General features: G+C 45.1%; 1 protein-coding gene across 5 annotated transcripts in view; it reads right to left on the bottom strand.

The window, feature by feature from the left end:
- The window catches only part of CEP170B (centrosomal protein 170B), a 60,188-nt gene that overhangs the window by 27,078 nt on the left and 11,065 nt on the right, over positions 1–22,045 (bottom strand). For 4 of the 5 annotated variants that reach the window (XM_087747878.1, XM_087747880.1, XM_087747881.1 and 1 more), the window contains exons 1-4: positions 12,596–12,656; positions 11,124–11,262; positions 2,988–3,089; positions 1,394–1,870 (exon numbers count right to left, since the gene is read on the bottom strand). In XM_087747878.1, the coding sequence (XP_087604004.1) occupies positions 1,394–1,870; positions 2,988–3,089; positions 11,124–11,262; positions 12,596–12,646 (769 nt within the window). In that variant the 5' untranslated portion in view covers positions 12,647–12,656. Of the gene's footprint in view, positions 1–1,393; positions 1,871–2,987; positions 3,090–11,123; positions 11,263–12,595; positions 12,657–15,603; positions 15,683–18,776; positions 18,867–22,045 lie in introns of those variants that run through there. The other variant, XM_087747882.1, reaches the window with a different exon arrangement.

Below are 22,045 nucleotides of genomic sequence, written 5' to 3'. Positions count from 1 at the left end.
GATGAGTAGCAGCTGCCTAACTCTCTAGTTTTCTCCAAGAGGAAAGACCAAAACGACTGAAGCACAGTTCTATCCCTGACAACGTTCTCCAGCAAGTCAACAAAATCCAGTATCACAATAACAAAAAAAAACCGCCTAACCCAAGCCCCAAAATCCTCTATCACACAGTCACAGCAGACTGAAAATAAGACCCTACATAATCAGGCAGGGCACCTCAACACTGTCCCTTATTGGAAGAACTAGAAACAAGCAATGACAACAAAACAGTTCAATTTCCATGCCATGCCAAATCCCAGGGCTGGATATGTGAGACCTTGACTGTAGGGGCTTCTCAAAAAACTGTACAGAAAACAGCAAGTTGGAGCTGTAATAGGTAAAACTCTTCATATTACAAGGAGGTTTTTTCCAACAAGGACCAAGCAAATACTGCTTTAAGGGAAAACAAGGTGTTCCTCTTGTTTAAGAAGGACATCAAGCACAAGTAGGTCTGGTAACCTTCAATATGACTTCATCAGTGAAAGCTGCAGTTCAAAACGATAGCTTTTGCAGAGGCCTGCAAGGCAGCGAGAATGCAGGAACCAGTGGTCTCCTCTTAGCTGTTCAGTGCATGGCCCAAGAGAGACATCTAAGCAAGCCCAAATCTTGCTAAATACAAAGTCACATGAGGATCATGCGAGTACCACCAGCTGCACTAAGAACTGGGCTACAAACTACACTTCAGACCTTTGAAAAATCCCCAAAGAATTCCCCACAGTGACACACTTAACAGGACAGAGGTCCACAAAACCTGAAGTTTTTGAACAGAGCAGGATTTCAGAGCAGCTTTAGTTTAAGAGAAGAAACCTTCTACGAGCACAACAATTTCCTCCATGGGTGATCATGCATATCTCAACTCTATCACCAGTCTCCATGTGAGGACCTTTGGTCATTCGACCAAGTGGCTCTGGCCATTACAGCCATCAGGATGATCACACTTAGCCTCTTCTGGACTACAGCTAAAAAGAAAAGTCATTCCTCCAGCTAGGAGAAGCCAAGAGAAGAAAACACACTGAAATACCTGTGTTTACCAGCTTGCCTGACCACATGGAAATTTAAAAGTCAAAATCCTTTTTTCAATCACTGTTACTGCTGAGCTGGCATTATAGATGTAGAGGGACTGGATTAGAATGTCCCCAGGCCAGCATCACACATGACTTCAGGGCCAGGTGAAGAGCCTGCTGGCCAGATTCAAAACCATTAACAGCCACTGAAGAAATATTCTTCATCTTGCAAATCTGCAGCAGAGATAATTAAGTCCAGTTCTCCTTGACAGGAGAAGGGTTTTCCCCCTTTATTATGCTGCATTTGCACGGCCAACAGAGAACTGTGTCCACATGACAAGACATACACTCACCTTTAAGCGTCCTCACATGAACCGGCAGGTCACTCTTTGTACTGTACACATCATCTCCTGGAGACTGCCGTCTCATCAAGCTTGGGTCATTCTGGACAAGCCAGTCAGCCACTTTGCTCTCCGCTGACATCACTTCTGTATGAGCTGTTTCCTTACTATATGGTCTTCTCTGTCTGAGTGAAAATTTAGTTACGTGGTCTTTTATCTTTATTTTACCGGGGGTACCATCATCAAATTCAATGGTGAAAGAGGCATGACTCTGTACAACGGGGGCTACTATAGCATCAACATCCTTTGTTGGGATCTCATGGACCTGTGTTTCTGGAGATTTTGATGGCTGCTGAAATTCTTTAGTTGGAATCTCAAAGTAACTTGGCTCTCTCCGGAAGGCAAACACAGACTGTTCTTGGGCATCTCTATAAGCAGAAATATTACCATTCAGTTCCTCTTCATGTTGGGTTATCTCTTTTGATCTTTCTACAAAAGGGGGGGGGGAAAAAAGGCAAAACAACCTTAAATTCACAAACATTAGCTGAAATGAATTAAAGAAAAAATACAAGTTCTGTTTTAGATAGCTTTGTACTCTGGCCTCATTACTGAAATCGGTGCTTACAGCCCAGCTGCAGTCTGACCAACATTTGTTGTATTTACTTTGTCCTTTCTTCCATTGCTCCCCAAAGAGAGAGCTGAGCACACACACATGCACCGTTGTATGTTTTGGCAGAACCTATGTGATTGGTGGCATTTGAAGGTGTCTGTATGCCTGGGCTGATGTGAAAGGAAGATACCCTGTTTCACTTTGCTGAATTCACTAACATGCACACCTACTCAACTTTCTACAGTTTGAAGGAAAAGCTTGAGTGTGCAAAGCTAATGACAGGTATGTTTTTGCTGGATCAACACCTAATTCTATAACATCACCAGGGATAAAACCACATTTTTTCAGTAGTGCCCAAACTTCTTCGCTAAGGGTCACTTCATTTATTTCAGCCTCTTAGGAGGGCTGCTAATCACAGCACCTCTCTGCTAGAGAAGAGATAACGCTGCACGTGCACTGAAATAAGAAACTTCTTTGTGCAGTAAAGCATATGCTTGATAGAAACAACAGGTTTACTGCACCAGTGAAAAAAGATGCATCTTCCATGCATACACAGTCACAACAACAGGAGTGGTAAGACTAAATGGCTTCCAAGGATGATGAGGTGAGAAACAGATTGCTTCCACACCAATCAAATCCAGTCAAGGCATCAGCTCTTAAAGTGCCTCTTAGATAGGAAACTCCCAGGAGACACAGTGGATGGTTTATTCAGGTGGGCTGTGTACGATCACAGATACAGCACTGCTGTTTAACTAGACCTTAAACAAGCTTAGCGAGGCCTTTCTCATACATATTGAATTATTCCACAACTGCCATTTCTAACATTCAAATATTTTAGGGGAAACATTTTAGTTCTCCCTTATTCTGGTTCGATTGGCAGCAATCTACGCATAGGAATGTGCAAATAAGAGTACAAAAAAAAGTAGTAATTAAAGACCAAAATGTGCAGAAATTTTGTCCCCCCCATCTTCTCCCACCCCAAATCACCTCCATTACCTGAATAATGTTCCTCTTGCCTTCTGTCCTCCTTGTTATTTGCATCATCTTCCCCCCACCAGGAGGGCTGCCCATAAAGAGGGGTGCGGTAAGTATTGGTCTCTAGGAAGAGGAAAAGCAAATACTTTTACACAGAAAATATCAATTTACCAGGCTCACAGAAGTCAATCACATGCCAAAAAGGGAACAACAGCAAGGTCAGATGAGATCATGTACCTGTTACACTGCAGTTATAACAGCAAATTATACCTAATAATGAGTATGTTCAGGCCTTTCTTTTTTCCCCCCCTTTTTTCCTTTTTACATTGTGCTGCAAGATGCTGACTCCACCTCCCTTCATTGTCTTTCATAGCTGCGTTTCCCAAATACCGGCTTTTCTCCCTCTCTAGCCTCATTATTCACAGGAAGCGGAAGATTTTTGGCAGGACAGACTGCAAAACGCCAACCACAAAATTGTCTGCAGCTCACCTGCAATTCAGGTGAAAATCAGATTTTCCTAACTGGGAAGACTAGCTCTGCCCTTTCTTGCCCCACCGTGTACTTGGATGTTGTGAGGCCAGGCATTTTTTCTAACTATTCACCACTCCCACTCTAAGTGACACACATCCCACAACAGGAAATTCTTGAAGCGTTACAAATTTATGGAAAACGGTAAAACCATCTCCTTACACATACATGAAGAAGTAGTAAACTCTTGCTTTCAAAAGCTTAAAGTAAACCAAGTGGATTCCAGAGTCACTGCAGGACAGAGGGTTTTTCTCAGGGAGAAGCCTCCCCTAGAAGAGCCAGACTTTCATCATTTTCTCTGCTCAAAGAGCACTCGCTGAAAGATCAGGGCTTCGTTGCAACAACCGGTACTCAAAGGAGCTGATCCACTGCTTCTCATTTTGTCTCCCACAAAACAAGATTGTGTTTTGGCAGTGCCTTGGGCTGCTGCTGTTTATGCAACAAGTAAAAAGAATACACTTCAATTTACCTGTGGTATAGTTGTTATTATTATTATGTTTTTATAATAGTTTAAGAGAAGCAAATAAAGCAGCTTTTGTTCTTTCATCTAAAGGTGATAGAGACACAAGGATAGGTCAGGGGCTGAGGTTAAGCTCCAGCTTTGTTAGCTGCTTCTGCCTCTACCCATAACAGCCATCAGCACATGCTTTACCAGCCACGTCTTAAACCCTGGCTCCAGCTACAGAGCCGTAGCCGGGCTTCTACCGCCAGCTGCTGCTCACTCAGCTTGTGGTTTTAAAACCACATGCTGCTCTGTGTAAAGCAGCCCTCAAACAGCCCTGCAATTTTGCATTCCCTACTTTAATAGAGACATGACAGAAAGGAGTCGTTAGCATAAGGGAAGTCAGGAGAGGAAGGGGAATTAAATAATTCAAAGAAGAAAAGAAGGCTGATTTTATGCTGCTGTTTCTAAAGCTACACTGACCCAATGGCCACTACTTGAGATGTTTTTTTCCTAGAATAGTTCCAGAGATATATAAGCTCATACATTGACAGTCCACAGGCAAAAATTTTGCTTTACAGACACAGCCCACAGGCCCTTTTCAAGAGATCTTCTTCGTGTTTCAAAATTAACCATGCTGCCTCCCTTCACACTGAGGATCAAAAGAGGCTGAAGTATTACTCTCCTTTCTGCCTAGAGTGTGTGGAAGATAAACTGTGCTCCCATTATGTAGGCGGCCTTTGAAAGTTCAAAGGAGGAAGCGTTTCTCACCATGAATAAATTGGAATTGCCAAGCAATACATTTCATAACTGAGGATGGGTAAACCACTTAAGGGAGAGGGGAAGGAAAAGAAAAAATAGTAAAAAAAAAAAAACCTGTTCACAAGCTTGTCAATGAACAGAGGCACCCAAACGTAGGGTTTGGTCTCTGCTAGGCCGAGACCTTCTGTCACACAGCCTAGCAGAAACCTACCACCCTCTCTTCATGCCATGACTTGCCCACCAGAGCCCCACCCCAACCACGCAGGATCTGCTCTACCAATGTCAGGCCCTTCTTTCGGGCACACATTGCAATGGATTATCACCCAAGTGCAGTATTGATCTTAGGGTTGATGGCCAAGAGGCAGTCAAGGCCGGGAGGAGAACACCACTGGGTCATGGACAAATCCATTAACAACAGCCAGCTATGTCTGGGATAACTCATGCCTAAAGGTCAACAGGGCACAGTGAAGGGTTCAACCCTGAAGAAACACATGAGATTTTGAATACTTGTCTCAGATTAATATGATCAATTCTGAAAGATCATCAGTGGCTTATTTTAAGTTGCTGGTGGAACAAATCCTGAGCATACTACCCTACAGATGAAATGCAACGACCATCTTGCACTCAACTCTTGCACAACCAGCATCATTCCTAAGCATGGATGCTGTTACCGCTTGCACCTTGCCAAGAGCTGCCTCATTACAGCTTGTCTCTCCAGCGCATCTCAGCCCCTCCCAGGATCCCAAAGGCCCCCTAACCTAGAAGGTTCTAGATATCTGTTCCAAGAAAATTTTGTTTCCAAAGGGGCAGAAGTGAGCTAAGAGAGCTCACATCCATCCTGCAGGACAGACTTCTTCCCAGAAGCTGCTCCAGCCCACCTGCATACTGGACACAGGAGCTACTGCCTTTGTCCTCCAGGAGCTTTTCTGCTACAGGGAAAAAGCAGCTAGGGGAGCAAGTCAACATTGGTCAGACTTTTCTGTTGACAGGGAACTCTGGGATTACAAGGAAAGCTGAAGGAAAAAAAAAAAGAGTATTTATAAAGAATAATGATCCAGTTCCTCTGCCTTCTCAAATTTCCCCCTCTACCCTAAAGAGCCCTAATAGATGCTTGGAAATTCCCCAAATTCCCCTTCTGACAAAAGCTAGCAGAAAGTCAAAACCCCAGGGCATGTCAGGTTGGGCAGAGTGCACGGATCTGGGGCCGCCAGGGCGCAAGCCGCTCCCTTGCACTCCCTGCGTGGCGGCAGAAGGTCCCTCCTGCCCCCCTGGGGCACAGAGCTGCCGTGGCCCCACCTGCAACACCCCGTTACAGTGTGTGCAATACATCTGCTCACTTCTGTGGGGTTTTTTTTCATTCCTTCCCTCTCCCAGCCTCCACAATAAACTGGAACTTCATTCTAAAGACTGCAAAAAGCACAGATGGGAAGCTGAGGAGTCAGTATCTTGCTATTTGGGGACAGTTTCAATATTTTAAGAGCAATTAATGTTTCCACTGAGCCTTCATATTAATTTGCATTTTGAGTAACATTATCAAGTGACACACACACCCTCATTCTCGGCTACTGCTGAAAGTGGCCAGATCCTGAGCTAGAGTAAAATTTCCCTGACTTCAGAAGAGCTACATGAATTTGCTCCCCTGCTCATGTCAGAAGCTTCCGTCCCTTCTAATTTGCCAGCACAACCAACCTGACGCCTCTCCCCGCTCCAGCTCGAACACAACAATATTGTATAAAAAGGGGGGGGGGGAGGAGGCGTGATAAAAAGGCAGCTAAACCAGATGGCTGTGACAGGAGCGGGCCAGGGAGCAGCTATATATGCAGCTGTGCCAGGGGGCTTGGCTTTTCACCAGCTGGGATGCATTTTGGGTAGCAACCTCAACCTGGACCTGCAGCATCCAGAGCAGCGCGGCTGCCTGTGTCCCAAGACAGGCAAACCTCCCTGAAGCCACCACCTGTCTGTTACACTTTAGTGCAAGATGAAAGCCCTTGCAAGAGCAGAGAGACTCAGGGCTTGCCCGAGTCAGCAGTGAAGCAAGGAACTCCAATGAAAACTAACTGCTCAGTCATTTTAATGACATGAGACTTCCTCCAATTGATGGCAGCTCGTTACCACCTCTCTCCACTCCGTGCCAGGCTGCCCAGATGGTGCCAATTCATTTAGACATATTTCTTGGCTCATCAATTCAAGGCAGACAGCCCAAAACCCATCCTTTTAGATAACTGAATTGAGGTCAGCACAAGCATTCAGCCAGATAAATACTGAGCTACCGGTGACAGTGTAATACAGGGGAGACCACTGACACACACACACGTTCTGCTCCTGGATTTCAGTCTTTGGGGCAGTCACTCAAAAGAAAAAATGAAGGCTGTTTTAGCGTAGACCAAGGGAGGTCCATTTGTTTAACAAGTCTGACAAGAGCGTGGCCTGTTAAATTAATACAGAACTACTGATCACGTGAAGGACAGGCACCACACCAAGAGAAAATGAGACGTGTCAATACAAAGGATGTATTTATGGAGAAATGAATCACACAGAACACAAGGACAGGACCAAAAATACAGTCCAGGTGATGGAAGGGAAAGGAAAACGCCTGCGTTAATGCTGCTTTCTATCAGTGAGTGGGCAGAAGAGCTTTCATGACGAGCATGCAGCTCCCACCGCAGGAGTCTGATTTCCCTTGAAGGTGTCCCCTGAGGTCAGGACAGAACTGAAGGCTGCGCTTCGCCCAGGTCCTTGCAAAGCTTCAAACCATCACGAGAGAGAGAGAGACAGCAATGGCAAATTTCTTTGCTGACAGAAGCACACGCAGCTTTGAAGCTGTCTACAGCAAGTCATAACAAAAGCATGAGAAATCCAGCTTGCTTCAAGTCAAACTGTTTTTGATTCATTATTAATAACAATAATGTCCATCTTCAGAAGATGCAGAGTAAGCTTCTTATGGCAGAGGCCTTGGGAAAAAAAAAGATGATCTAGCTATAACATTTTAAAATTAATTCCTTACATCTCTGCTTTTTAACTCCTCTCCAAAATAGAGAATTCAGACCTTGTAGGAATAACCATAAAGCAATTCTCTGACTCTCTGCTGCAGTATTTATTTCACATGTGCATGGCAAACCTAAGCCCTGGTCTTTTGTACCTGCTGTGAACATACACAGATTCCAGAGGCTTTCAAATCAGGCTGATAATCACAAATTTATTTGTACCAATTACATGGTCAAACCTTTAACATGTTGCAGGTACCACCACCCTAGCTCAGACGAAAAGCAGATACACCACCACCACTCCCCTAAATTAAAGGCTAGGGTAGAGCTGTGCATCTAAATAGCTATTACCATGATCTCATGGGGAAAGCAGCCAAAGACCATGGAAACCACTTCACAACTGGGCACAACTCCCACTGCCTCCGTCCATGCTGCCTGCTGACCTCAGCCCTGGACTTTCAAGTCGGCCAGTCTGTTGGGAGGACTCCCTAATGACACCGATGCTAACCTGGTGAGCGAGCCTATTTCACAGATCCCAGAAGAAGCTCAAGTCCTGCTCCTGCAGTCGGTGATGCCCATTTCAGCTGGACGCTGAGGGCAGCCTCCACCCCTGGAAACTCACGCCTGCAGCAGTTATTCAGAGGCTAGTCATCAGATTCAGCATTATCTAGTGCCATCAGCCTGTGAGGGCTTTAAAAAAAAAAAAAAATTTAAGATCAGCCTGAGGATTAACTATATGTTGAGAACAGAAGACCACAAAGTAGCTTATCTCATCCAGTACCTCAACTCAGGTAGCAACAGATGGGGATTGTGACAGGCTTAAGATCTGCTCAGTTCAAGGCTGTACCTGGCCTCCTGATCACTTAAGGCTTTGATCATGAGAGCTGATGGCTATTTTTAGCATTAACTAGCTGAACCGTGTGCACTTTTCTTATTCATATCCATATCCAACCCACAGGGCTTACCAAGCTCCTCGCCTCAAACATTTCACAAAGACTGATGATTTTCTGCTTACAGGCAACATACACCCAAAAGCTGCAAGTTCAACAGCATAAAGACTAAATGGCTGAGCTGTTTCCCAATTCACTCCCCCGGATCTCTTTATCCTCAGCCCCTCACCTCCTCCCATTTCTAAGCAGCTCTAATTGTTCACATTGTTTTGTTAAACCTTTTCCCTAAAAGCTTTCATTCCCTCTGCCTCTTTTCCACCCGGGCCCTGGGAAGCGATCCTTCTAAAGGCTTTTGTCACCCCAGACCTTGCTTTAATTAGTCAATGCAAATTCCTAAATACCTACGGGCTTAGCAAAACAGCTCTTTCCCCAAAGCCTCTTTCTGCTGCCACTAAGCCCACTCCCCGTAAGAATACTACATTCTTCTTTCCACTTATCATTGTAAATTGCTGCCACTCCTCCGAGCAACCAAGGAGAAACTGTGCATGTCTGCAGCTGAAGACAAGGTGAATTAGTCACATCGCTGATGAAAAAGGGACCCACTGATCATTCTGCTCACGTGACAGAGATGCTTTTTGGAGAGCTGATTTAACACTCAGACTCCCTCCCTTGCTTCCACAGGCTGCAGTCCAATCCACCAAAATACTTCCAACAAAAAGTCCTGAATTCCTCAGTCTTTCAGTGGGGTTAGCAGCACTTCACAGATTTTTTTCGTATCTGTCCATCGGTGCCACTGCACCTGACATACTTCAGCACTGGCCCCCAGTAAGTTCTCACAGCCCTTTTTGCCTTAGACCTATGGTCTGTGCCCACTAACGATGACAGAAACGTAACGCAGGTCTGCAAACCCCCCACTAGAGAAATGGGTCACCTTGCTGAGGAGTCACTCAACGTCCTGACTTTGAAGATGTTCCAAATATCAACCGCTTACGCTATGTAGGTTAAAACCAACCAGTGTGTATTTTGGAAGGTGGCAAGAATAAAAATGAGAATGTTCATGCAACCAGGCAGCAGCAAACGCAAACTGGTTCCAGTTACTGGCAAACTGGCCCAGTTACTAGCAATGCTTTTCAAGAACCCCATGCCCCTTGAAAGGCAGCTGGAGAGCTCTCCCCCCAGTGAGGTTCACCTCTTCTCACCCTCCACGGTGTCATGGTTAATCATCACCAACTTCATCCCTTTAACTGCACGCTTGTGGAGGCAAAGTCACAAACGCCACATCCATGGGGAAGGGTGACACACAGACGCAGCTAAAGCAACACAAAGAAAGGTTTTGTGGTGCAGAAAATGGGAGTCAGGCACACAGGGACATGTGCATGTGCTTCCACGCACAGCTGGAGGCAATGACGAGACCAGGAAGAAAAACTATGCGGGTTTAGTACACTATGTCAGTTTAGAGGGATTTTCATAAAAAACAATGCATGGGAGATTAATGTCAGCCAACCCACTCCAATTAGTTATCATGAAGCCTTAACAGATTTACCCGAAGTCATACACTTTTCTAGAAAGCTGCTGTATCTATCTCTAGGTCACCTCACCCAAGGTGCTGTCTCACTCTTACTTACTCTTCCCTCCATCCACCTCCCTGCTCCTTCTTCCACCAGAGCCAGCGGGCAGTCTCTCTGCTAACACTAAAGCTTTCCAATCGCTCTGCCATCCCAGTGCCTCAAGACCACCACTGCCAGTCATCCCTCATTGCGATACTTTAAAACCATATTTGTTCCTCCTGTGCAACATCAAGCTCTAGAAGGCCGCCAACTGATATCTGAGCAGAACTGGAGAGAGATCTGCCAGGGCAGTACGTACAGGAGGTAGGAATCTGGGTGAGATGGGCGAGACAAGACTGCTGGGGAGGTCTTGGCCCACCGTGATGGGGAACAGGGAGGAAGCAAGTTTGACAAAGGATCTTTAAAGGAAGGCAGCAGTGGGTAAAGAAATGGAGAACAGAAGGAATTTTTCAAATGGAAAAGGTTTGCAGCTGGGGAACAGCGAACCTGAAGCGTCTTCCAGTCCGGCAGTCAGTTTCAGTCCCACATATTGGCACATTAGGAAATACAGACATTTAAGACCATATAGGGCTTTTTGAAAGAAATGGCTTGTTGCTTCTTTGCCTGCCTGCCTGCCAGCACCACGCCACAGCAGCCATACATTTTCTACCCTGAGTCACCGTCTCTGTTCAAGCACCAGCTGACAATTAGAAAATTAAAAATAGACCAGACAGGTGCCAAAGAACTTACCAAACCTGCTCGGCCCACAGGTTCTCCAGCACACACACAGCAACAAGGCATGCGTGAGCCATCACGCCAGCTCATACTTTTTGGAGGCTGAATCTCCAAAAACTGAGAGTCTGAAATACTCAGAGGTTTAGAAAGATGACCCTTCTGGAACTGCTCCTAGACACAACCCACAACACTGTACTGTCAGAATCATGACCCAGTGCAGGGCTCAAGCTTTATTCTGAATCTTGATTAACTGGTTTCTGAGCAAGTACCTGTAATTGCTTTCCTCTCTCCTTTCTCCAGCTTTGCTTGCGGGGAATCAGTGTAGACACCGTGCTCCATGGGCTGCTCCGCCCTCTTCATTGCTGTGCCTTTGTAATTCATCTGAAGTTGGCTGGTGTACTTCTCATGCTGCAGAGACATAAGCAACAGTTGCAGGGTGCCCGTGCGATCCGTGTGCTAGCCCATGGAAAAGATAAACCACCCTTCCCCGCAATCGGATCACGCAAAGGCAAAGACTGCAGCTATGTTCTGCAACAAAAAGAAAGCACACCTGAGTAGAGGCTACAGAACAGCAGAAATGCCAGCTGAGAGACTTTCAAATACCCCGTTTGGAAGACATCAGGTGACAGTTCTAGTCCATGAGAAGGTCACTGTGACTTAGCTCTGCAAAATCGCTCATTAGGAAACCCTTTAAAGAATAAACTGAGAAGAATCAGAACTTAGGCCATTTTCCATTCAGGATTCAAATCCTGAAATCCCCTTTGTTCTTAAAGCAACTTTATAAATTCTTTCAGGGCACTCATCTGCATTATCTCAGTTTTTCAGCAAAGGCAATTAAAACATATTTTAATTATTTCTCTTCAAACCCTGTCTCCAGCTAGGAAAGTGATTCTGCCTTAAAACAGGCTCCACATTAACATAGCAAATGAGCTATTTAAAAGTGGGTTTATTACAAGTAAATTAATAAAAGGGTGTACCCATCCAGATTACCCCTGAGTAAGTTCAATGAATCATTTGCCCAATTCTAGCTGTTACACTTCCGATCCTCTCCAAGTCCTAAACATGGAACCAAGGCTAAGAAGACAGTATCTGCTAGCCAAGAGGTGATGCTTGGCACTGATAGCCCAGTCCCTCAGCTGAACACGACAGCTTTCTTGCCTAGAGGGGGTTGCTCTTCTGCTTAGATAAGAGGATGCTTGAATATTTCGTACCTGCTACTGAACTCTTTGTTTTAAAAACACCTCTCTCAAAAGAGGACTGCTCAGTAAGTAAAAATTGGGAGCTTGAAGGCAAAAATGAGATGATACACAGGAATAAATTAAGCAAAGTTTAGCCTGCTGGAGGAAGCATGATGGAGCTGGCCTAAGTCACCATGCTCAGAAAAAGGCATCTGCACTCCACTTCTGGGAGGGAATGAGTGCTGCTGTGCTTCCCCCACAAGCTAATGTGCTGACTGTTCTTTAATACATTACAGCTTTAGTAACCTTTTTTGTTGGCAGTCATGAAATCATAAATAACTTCACCTACATGTTAGCACAGGGATAAGAGAGATCAGAGCTGAGATAACTGGGAAATATATCTCTCCTCAAAGGAAGGTTTTATTAAGTCCCAATCCAAAAAGAGCCTCACATTGTGGAACATTTCACTGCCGTCAAGAGTATTTTAATATTTCAGTCTCCTTGATCATTACTAGAGCACTTAATTTTTTTTTAAAAATGTACCTGTACCCAGACACCCTTACCTTTAATGCTTCTTCTGGGACTTTGTGTTGAATTTGTTCCAGGACATACATGTTCGAATGTACAGAACTCGTTAAGGAAATGGCAAAGCAGTTGGATGGACAGAGAAATCTAGCATTTAGTCACAGAAAGAAAACAAGATCATAAAACCAGAGAAGCTTAAAATACACACGGTACTAAAAGTTGCCTGTGCTGCATCCCACCCTGGTCTTTGTCGTGCATGTTTTGCAAGAGAGCATGCAATCACGTCTGCTGGCCAGACCCATGCCAGCTGAAGGGCAGCAGACAAGGGGAGCAGGGCAGGAGAAGCTTGGGGGAGCACTAGCAGCTCCGTGAAGGACCCAGGGGAGCAAACAGAGCCCTGACTCAACTCACACCCCTCTCCTCTCCACCCGGCTGGCAGCTCCAGGCAGACCACTCTCTCCTCACAGTATCCTGGTCAAGACTGGGCAATCTCGTGTGCTCTGGACAAGGGGACAGTAGAGTTCAGCTCCCTTCAAGGATGCCTGGGACCATGGTGCTCTCTTGCCCCAAAAAGGCGTTTCAGCCACTGCAGTTTCCTGGATGAAAAGTAAATCAGGTCATGAGCTGCCGTGACCTCTTAGGAAGGGAGGCGTTCAACATGGTTGAGCCTAGGCAATAATCCTCAGCAACACTGTGTTAAAAAAAAAAAAAAAAAAAAAAAAGAGAGAGAGAGAGAAGCATCTGGCAATGTCATCATGAACAATCCAATCAGCACAGCACAGAGCAAACGGGAGGAAAAAGGAAAGATGGAAAATGTTAGACTAAAAATAAACGAGTGATACTGGCATAGCAGGGAAACGCCGCACACTCTGTAAGTGAAACTGTAAATGGAAAAGAGACAAATGCTCTTATGCAACAGTGCACAGCCGACTCGGAGACCTCAGGAGATGCTGCCATCCACACCGAGCTGAACGCGGTATGCACAGAAAGCACTGCTAAAGAGAGTGGCATTGAAGCAGCAAAGGAGAGGAAGAGATTGTAACTGCCATAGCAACTATGCTGAAGTAAAAAGATTACTCTAAAACCTACATTCTTTAAAGTTTTCCTGTTGAGGGCAATAAATTCTACAATTCATAAATGCAACCATCCATTTCACATGAATATCCATGTAAGGGCTGCAGGACTAAACACTTCAACTCAGCTGCTTAGTGCTCAGAATTGCTTTCTATAAAAAGTTTAAACCTGTATTGCAGCCGCTAAAACCTACCCACGCTCTAGGCACTGGCTTATGCCTTCGGTAGACTGGAGTGCACAGCAAATCTTCTATGGGTTTCCCCACTCATCTAGAGACCAGAAGGCACGTGAGCAGCTACATCAAAAAAACATTTGCAAAGTTGCAAAGTCAAGAAAAGCTAGAACTGAGGCTGCCTATGGGACTGTAACAGGCTTCATCACCTGTGCACTGAGACGCAACCTTTAAAGGCACGATCCCAGATGATGGTGCTCTTTTACTGGGCAGCACTTGGGAAGGGGCTACTCAGTATTTTTCCCCCCCCCGTGTATGCCTGAACCCTTATCAACTGCACCTTGTTCAAATACTGATCTGAAGGCAAATAATCTGTCTCCTTTTTTTTTAGAGATTCACCAACTACACCCCTTTTAAAAAAAAAAAGAAATACCACTGTGAAACAAGGATTTGTTATTTCTAAAATGGCAAGAGACAGAGTGAGACCAAGACCAAAAGTATGATCTTACACAAGGCCTGGAAAACCCTCTTTTCCAGCAGATCCAGGATTGCATGCGCATCAGTTTAAGCATCCCTGTTGCAACAGTGAGTGCTCCTGCACTGTCACTGCTTAGAGCCGAGGTACCCAGATCCCTGGAAGACCAGGGAAGCTCAGCCTCTTCTTGCTGCTTCGGCTCTCTGGGCTCCAGCAACGTTTGGAGTATTTCAAGGGCTACAGCATGGCCAAGAACAAACTGATTTTCATGGAGACAACACAAGGCACAAGAATGTGGCCTTGGGGTCAAGGATGCGCAAGAGTTTTCCAGCCAAACATTTCCTCCCCCCGCAATGGTAAAACTTAGTCTCTGTCTCTATTCTCAGAAATGTCTGGACTGTTTTAACTGAAATTTTCCCACAAAAGAAAAAAGAAACCTGGAGAAGACACTTGCTACTTCTAAATTCCGCCTGAGTGGGTAAAGTTTGGCAGATAGAAGCAACTGAAAAAAGTGAAAAAAAGGATTAGATTACTTGAAAAGCCAGCAATAGGAGCCTCTACTTACCACTGTTGCTCTGCAGCCTCACAAAGGCATTTCAACATCTATGCTTATAGCCAGTCATACAGTCACATCAGGATAAAAAGGAAAGGGATGAAGGTATTTTAGCAGACACTAGCAGGATTTGTGACTCTGTAAACAAAGCAGTAACTGCAGCCTAGCCTCTCTCGATAGAGGTGAAATTTGCTATTGCTAAAGAGAGATTTACTCTTGCCTTTTGTGGCAGAAGCAATTTTCACAGGCAAACTTCAATCAGTACAGAGTCAAGGGTCTGACCACAAGCCCCAAAGCTAAATGTTTAAGGCTGAAGACCTGCAAATTGTCTCAAAGCAAGCATCTGGATGAAATGATTAACAAAACCACACAAGTTGCATGAAAAAAAAAAATAGGAAGATATTAGTTCATACGAAAGCATATGAAATATGTTTGTTTCCTGGCTGGTACCAGCTACAGTTGCCACCCAAATAAAAAGAAAAAAATGCAACCCTGCCTTAGAAAGAGACTGAAGAGGCACCTGCACAGTCACTACTGCCAGTGCAGGGTCTGATTTAAAGTCCAATGAAGGTAGCAGGCATCATGGTTAATATGCTCTGAATCAGGTCCATGGTGGAGAAACAAAAGCTTATGACCATCCAAAGGCTCCAGGAGGCAAAGCAAACACCCTTACTCATTAGTCACAATTAGCACTGTTAACTCCCCATGCAGCAAACAGCACAAAACCCAGTCAAAGACCGTGTCCCCCTCCCTCTTCAGACGAGAAGGATATCATAGCCAAAGCGAATGACATCATTCAGTTTTAGGGTGATGTACTTCTGGTCAGGAATCCTCACATCATTGACGAACGTCTGCAGGAAAGAAGCACAGGAATGGTTTCTGACAGAGGGTATCAAGGTGATGCATCTCAGATGGACGGGGCTCCTGGAGGACACCCATGCCCATCTGCCAACAGCACTGCACACATTCAGGGTGCACTAGCACAAAGTCAGCCAGGTGAGGAGCTAAGTCCCCTAGAAAAATCAACACTGGCAAGTAGCTCCCATGGGCAAGTTAGAGCACCCCAATTATGCTTCAAAGCAAGGTGCTCTTAAGGGACCTCTAGGGAGATTTACCTTTCCACCAACGGCAAATGGAATTTTAGTCCCCGACTTGGAACACTTAAGTGAGGTGCCTGAAGTTGGGAGCTTCAGATGCTCTTGGTTCTCCTCCACCCTTCACAACCAGCAAAAGCAGCAAATGGTGCAACTCATACTCTAATTACTGAGCTGGGAATCAGCTGGATGTCAAACAAGACTGGTGCCAGCCCCAAGGCCTGATAATTTAACAAGCAAAGCCTGTCACAGAGGAAGGGGGAAATGAAAACATGCAGGAAAACAAGCATTTGCAGGGGCATCACCATGATGTCTGAGGCCACATCGTCCAAGACACCATATCTCAGTACAACAGGCCCCTCACACAAAAGATGCGCAGACTCATTTTTCCTATGCTCCAGGCAGCTAATTGAGGCCCAGAGAAACTAACTCATCCTTATAGAAGTGCAAGAAATGGACTTCATAGCTGTGAACAAACGTCTCAGATGTCTCAGATGCCTGCCTTTCAAGGGGACCCCCTAAGGAACAATTCTTGCAGAACAACGGAGAAACAAATCCAGCACTCACGGACATCTTTCACAAATAAACCCAGGTACTTTTGTAATAACCCAGGCCAAATAAAAATAAATCAGGAACTCAGTTGAAGAAGCGCCAGCGTTCTAATGGGGATTAGGCACTCAGTTGCACCCGGGGCAGTCACAGACACCAGGAGTTACCCTGCCTTGCAAGGTGGGATTCACCCAGCCTCACAGACCAGGAACCCACTGCTGGGTCCTCGTAGCCTCAATACAAACGCAACTATGCTCTGATGAATCAAAATCATGCTAGAAAACGAGTTTACATGCTTTCACCGCTGAGGCACAGTCTTCTCCTTCTGCCTTCTCAGCTCAGCCAAGCCAAACATGCATAAGACCAAGTATTAACCACAGGGGAAAAATAAATGCTAGCGCAGGAAACTAGAACCTCAGCAGACAACAGCCGCCAGCTTCCTGGCAATTTACAGAAGAGCTGGGGAACAGGCCTGTAATTCCAGAATAAAAGCAGTGAAGCAGGTTAAAAGGCACGGAATTCCTATTTGCATGAAATTTTTTAATATTTAAAAATCCCACAACAGTCAAATCTGGAACAGGAATAATTATTTGCTGAATTTTCTGCAAAACAAAAGGCTGCAAGAAAACGCATTTTGATGTTGTTACCTATTCGTCCATGGTTACTTCAAATAAAATAACCCAAGGAAACTGCTTATTGCAGATAGAAACACTACCTTCAAAACCAAAAGACCCTTAATAGAGACTGCAGAATCAGCTGAACATAATAAAAACAGTACAAAACATTTCAGCAATTAATATTAAACAGATTATCCAGCAAAGCCATAGAATGCACTGCTGACAAGCCATAAAGTAAATACAAAATAAAAGCAAATTCTGAAAACGGAATTAAAATCAGGGCCTCAAAAGTGATTTCTTTAGTTTCAGGGGGTAAAACAAGTTTTCGTGAAAATTTTCAAATAAGGACCTATGTTTCTTTCATGCAAAATAAATTCAGTTTGGCCACAACAGTCTTCTCCAACAGAAGTGTGTTTGACCAGATGCAGAAGACAGGCACTGCCTGTAACTCCTTTTACTCCACTGCCCCTCTGAGCACAAGTCTATTATTAAAGTGTTGTATAGTCATAAGCTTTAGCATGTGAAGTTAGAAGAGAATTAGTGGTACAAGCCTTCCCTCTCTTGCAAGCAGAATTTTCAGCTGCTATTTTGCCACCAGGAGTTAAATACCACAGGTTTTGAACCAGGGATCCAGCTGGAGCCCAGAGCAGTTACTGGAAATATTCCCATTTCAGCAGGGCTCCGTGCCTTCAGCTATTAGGCTGAGAAGGATTAACACTCATTCTTGCTGTTTTCAGATGCCAGAAGAGGCAGAACAGTTGAGGTCTGCTTTAGCCACTGTTTTTGTACAAGTTTCTGGGTTTGTCTTGTGGTTTTGTGGCTGTGATGGTGGAGGGCTTCTGTTTCTAAGCTCAAAACAATGACTGCAGTAAAACCCCTACTGGGAAGACAATTATGTGAATCTAGCTTAGACCTGCTCCAGCAGAAGAATAGCTCCATTGGTATGAAAAAACAGCCAAAAAAGAGGCATGCTACGACATTAGGACAGTTTTAACTACGATAGTGAATTTAAAAAAAAAAAAAAAAAAAAAAATCACAGAATTCAGGCGGGCAGACAAAGCCCTCACCGAGCTGCCTAACACCACTGCGTGAATCGGGATCAGAGCAAACGTTAACATTCAGGCAGGCTCAGCTCCCTGTTCTCGGCTCGCATTACCCCTCAGTCTTCACAGAAGCCAGGCTCAAGGCAGGCAGAAGAGCAATTTTTATTATAAAAGAGGTGGTTTTAAATAGTTTCTCCCCCCAAAAATTAAATGTCTCATCATCCCATAAATCACTCCATGCACTGACAACTGAATTGCCAAAAGGTCATCCTGCTCATGCTGAACAGCTGGTCCAGAATCTTCACCAGTTTAATGTTAACATCCCCAAAATGAGACTGAATTTATCTCCTCCTCTTTTGCAAGAGGCTCTATGATTTTGTGAGCCCTGAAGCATTCTGCAAGGACACCAGAAGGAAGGGAAAAAGAAATACAAAATTCACCAAAGCTTTCCTCGTCTAAGATGAGATGCTATGTGACCTCAATCTCAGGCCTTGCAAAAAATTATGTATGTTTAGCTTAACTCATGACAACAGTTGCAGTGACCCAAAAGGGTCTAGCAGTAGAATTAAGCAAGCTCACAAGCGCTTGCAGACTCAGCATGCCGTGTGTTCGCCTCCATCAGCCAGGAGGTTTGCTACTTACGCCATTTAAGCTCCCGAGATCCTTCACCCAATGCTCATCTTTCTCCTTGTCATAGTTGATTACAGCGTGCTGCTTATCGACACTGCGGGACTGGCAATGAAAGCACAATGAATGTGAGATCAGTCAGGCATAAGAGACACTGTTAACCAAAGCAACATTTAGACATTAAACTAACTTGATATGGGGTAGGGGGAGAGACGAGAAAAGTGGGAATAAATATTATTTACTACTATAAATAACCAAAGGATAAACAGTAAATGCTTCCATGGTTGTTTAAACAGTTCACTGAAGACAATACATTATTTCCATGGGGGGGGGGATCACTGAAGGCTGTCAAGACTATGCTGTAATTTCAATAAATTATATCAATACACACTGAAAACAAAACCAGTCACACTGAAAGCCTGGGGGGCAGGATCTCATCCAGTGCAAACTAGAAGAGCTCCATTTTTCACTAGCTGAAGCCAGTGGCCTCATCACTAGGGATGTTCCTATTTGGGATGATTTCTTCCTATTTTTCAAAGAGAAAAAAATCATTTTCTTAAGTTACAAAACAAACTTATTCACAACAATGTATACTGTTCCCAGGATTATGTCCCAGAGTTTATTTAAATTCTAGGTTGTTTTCAAAGTTGGAGGGAGGTTATTAAACTTGGGATGAGAAAGAAAGCAACTCTAGGAAAATTCAAATTTAAAGCTAGCTTTGAGAACACTGAACTGCACAGTGATTTGGAGCCACTGGCTTTGCCACAATGCACAAAGACCAAACGCACCTTATCTTCAAAACAGAGTACAACACTTCAGCAGGAATAGCGTCAGACTTCTGAGGAAGAAGTATTACAACAAAATCTCTGAATAATTTTGAAATACAGCATGTTACAGCTATAAAGACACCAGACTGACTGTATTTAGACCTACTGCCTCTCGTAACTTGAATTCTTGCTGCAATTGACCTCAACCGGTCACTGGAACCGGTCACTCCATCAGCACGCGCACGCGACACCGAGACCTCCCTGGTATCTCGGGCCAGGGGAGGGTAGGGTGTGCTACCAGAGCAGGGAGACGAGCCAGGCTCTAAGTCAGCTAATCCTCCTCTTCCTGGGCATCGACCAACAAGTTCTTGGTGAAAAGTCCTTCCCTTTTCCCAAGTATAAACACGCTGGTTTCCACAGCACCGCTCTCAGCAAGCCATTACTTCCTTGCAAGCATGCAGAGGCAAAGATAGTTTCAGGGGAATTCCTTGGTGAAAACACGGAGGTTTTTTCCTGACAAACTGCTACCATTTGCAGGAATTTCTTCTGCCCCTGCCAATGTCAAGCACATTGGTTATATCCCAACAACTGATAAACGGCACCTCCTCCCCCTGCAGAGCACATGTCAGCGCAGGAGACCTGTCCTCCAGAATAACCCTGAAGTACCAATATGAAGCAAGCACATACTTGGCCAGAAGACTGCCCTTCCACCTTGCCATTTCCCTCACACCATTCACAACATGCCACCGCAAGCAGAGGCAGTGAGGAGAGGGGCGGGTGACTCCAAGCCTCTAGCTGTCTCACTAATACAGTTATCCATACCCTGCTGAATTAAATTCAAGGTGTCAGCTCACATGAGTCCCAGCTGAAAAACGAGGCAGCACTCAATGCTTTGCTGCCCAACTGGTGCTGTTCGGACAGCAATCACTCCCCAAAGAAACAAACAACTGGTGGGAGAGGCAGAGACAGCGCGGTGAGGGACACCCCACTTGTCTCTCCCGCTATGCCGAGCCCTACAGGTGGGAAGCGACGCAGAGCAACGCGCTCCCAGGAGGGGAACACGCAAACCTCTCACCCCCGTGGAATCCCCACGCTTGGTGTCTGACCCCAACCTCAAGGTAGGTCTTAACCATTTGCACTACAAAGCTGCTGCTTCTCTCTGTTACTATTCACATTACATGCAGCCCCTCAGTCCAATTTGCAGTCACCCAAGTGGCTGTGGCAGGTACGTGCAGCATAAGGTAAGGATGGTCCAGGTAAGGATGGCTGAGGGATGCTGCCCAGGACCTGGACCTCGACAAACAGCCCCGAGGATGGGAACATCTCCAGCCACAGCCTTGCGTATCACAGCAGCTGATGCTACACGAGCTGGGGTTGTACCTGACCTGCCACACGGTCTCTCACACCCTTTGGGAGGATGAGAGAAGATCTCCTTCCACCAACAACTGGGCTGTGTGGGCACTGCACCTGGGCTGGGGCTCCTACAAAGCAGAGGGGGAAGACCATCCCCGCTCACAGCACGGGTAGAAATCCCCTTTCCCCATCCATGGGCATTTATGTAACTATGCTTCATCCTGCTGGACTCAAAGACTACCGCGTACAGGGGTCCTGCCTGCACAGCACAGATGCAAGGTCTTCCCCGGTTCCTTGGCTACCCAAAATTGTGGGCATCACTGTTCCCAACGGGATGTGAGGGAACGTTGATTAACTGGCGCAGCAACGTTTGCTTTCGCTTTTTACAGCACATCACAGACACTCATTTAAAGATTAACAGAATTTAAAGGCAGAACAATCCCTCTAGCCCCCTTCCAAGGGCAGAAAGGCTGCTACCCCAAAAAGCTAATCCGGACAAAAAATAGGGTAGATGTTATCTGGTACCAAGTCACAGGTCATTTAATAAAGGGTTTATTTCTGGGAACCAGCTGTCTCCCAAAAATTCAGTTTGCCCTGGATCTGACCCTGATGCAAGTCAGCACAGCCTCTGGGCTGCTGTATTTCACAACAGCTGACTACAGCCACTCAGGGGTCCCAAACCAGATGAGCATCATCACAGGGAAGCAGAGATTTATTCCAGCAGCATGATATTCCCCTACATAAAAGCAGGAAGAGGTCACCAAAGAAACCAATTTATGCCAAAACTTCCCATCTTCCAAGGGAGCTTCAGCTGTGTTCAAGATGGCCCTTTGCAAAAGGAGTCAAAAGGATATGCAAAATCTGACCCACAGTCTTGGTACTACCTTTCAGCATCTCTTTAAAGAGCACACCAGGAACACAGCTAACTGTTACCCAGATCGCACTTCTGTGAAATTTCATGCTTTTGTGGAGAAGAGAAGAATTTTCTCAGTTTTGTTTATGTGAAACCAGCAAACATCACAGGAACTGGCAGCAGGAGTTCCTAAGGGCCTGTCTCCAAGGAAACTCAACTTAAAATAACTAAAATCACACCTTATTTATTTTGATGCTGACTTGCCAAAGGTCACTCTTACTTGAGAACCGAGGTGTGGTTTATTCCAACAT

This window comes from Nipponia nippon, unplaced genomic scaffold (assembly GCF_047370975.1).
Source record: "Nipponia nippon isolate SJK-2023a ecotype South Korea unplaced genomic scaffold, ASM4737097v1 scaffold_11, whole genome shotgun sequence".
NCBI classification, from domain to species: domain Eukaryota; kingdom Metazoa; phylum Chordata; class Aves; order Pelecaniformes; family Threskiornithidae; genus Nipponia; species Nipponia nippon.
The sequence above is the reverse complement of the archived record's forward strand: the minus strand, read 5'-3'. Positions and strand labels throughout refer to the sequence as shown.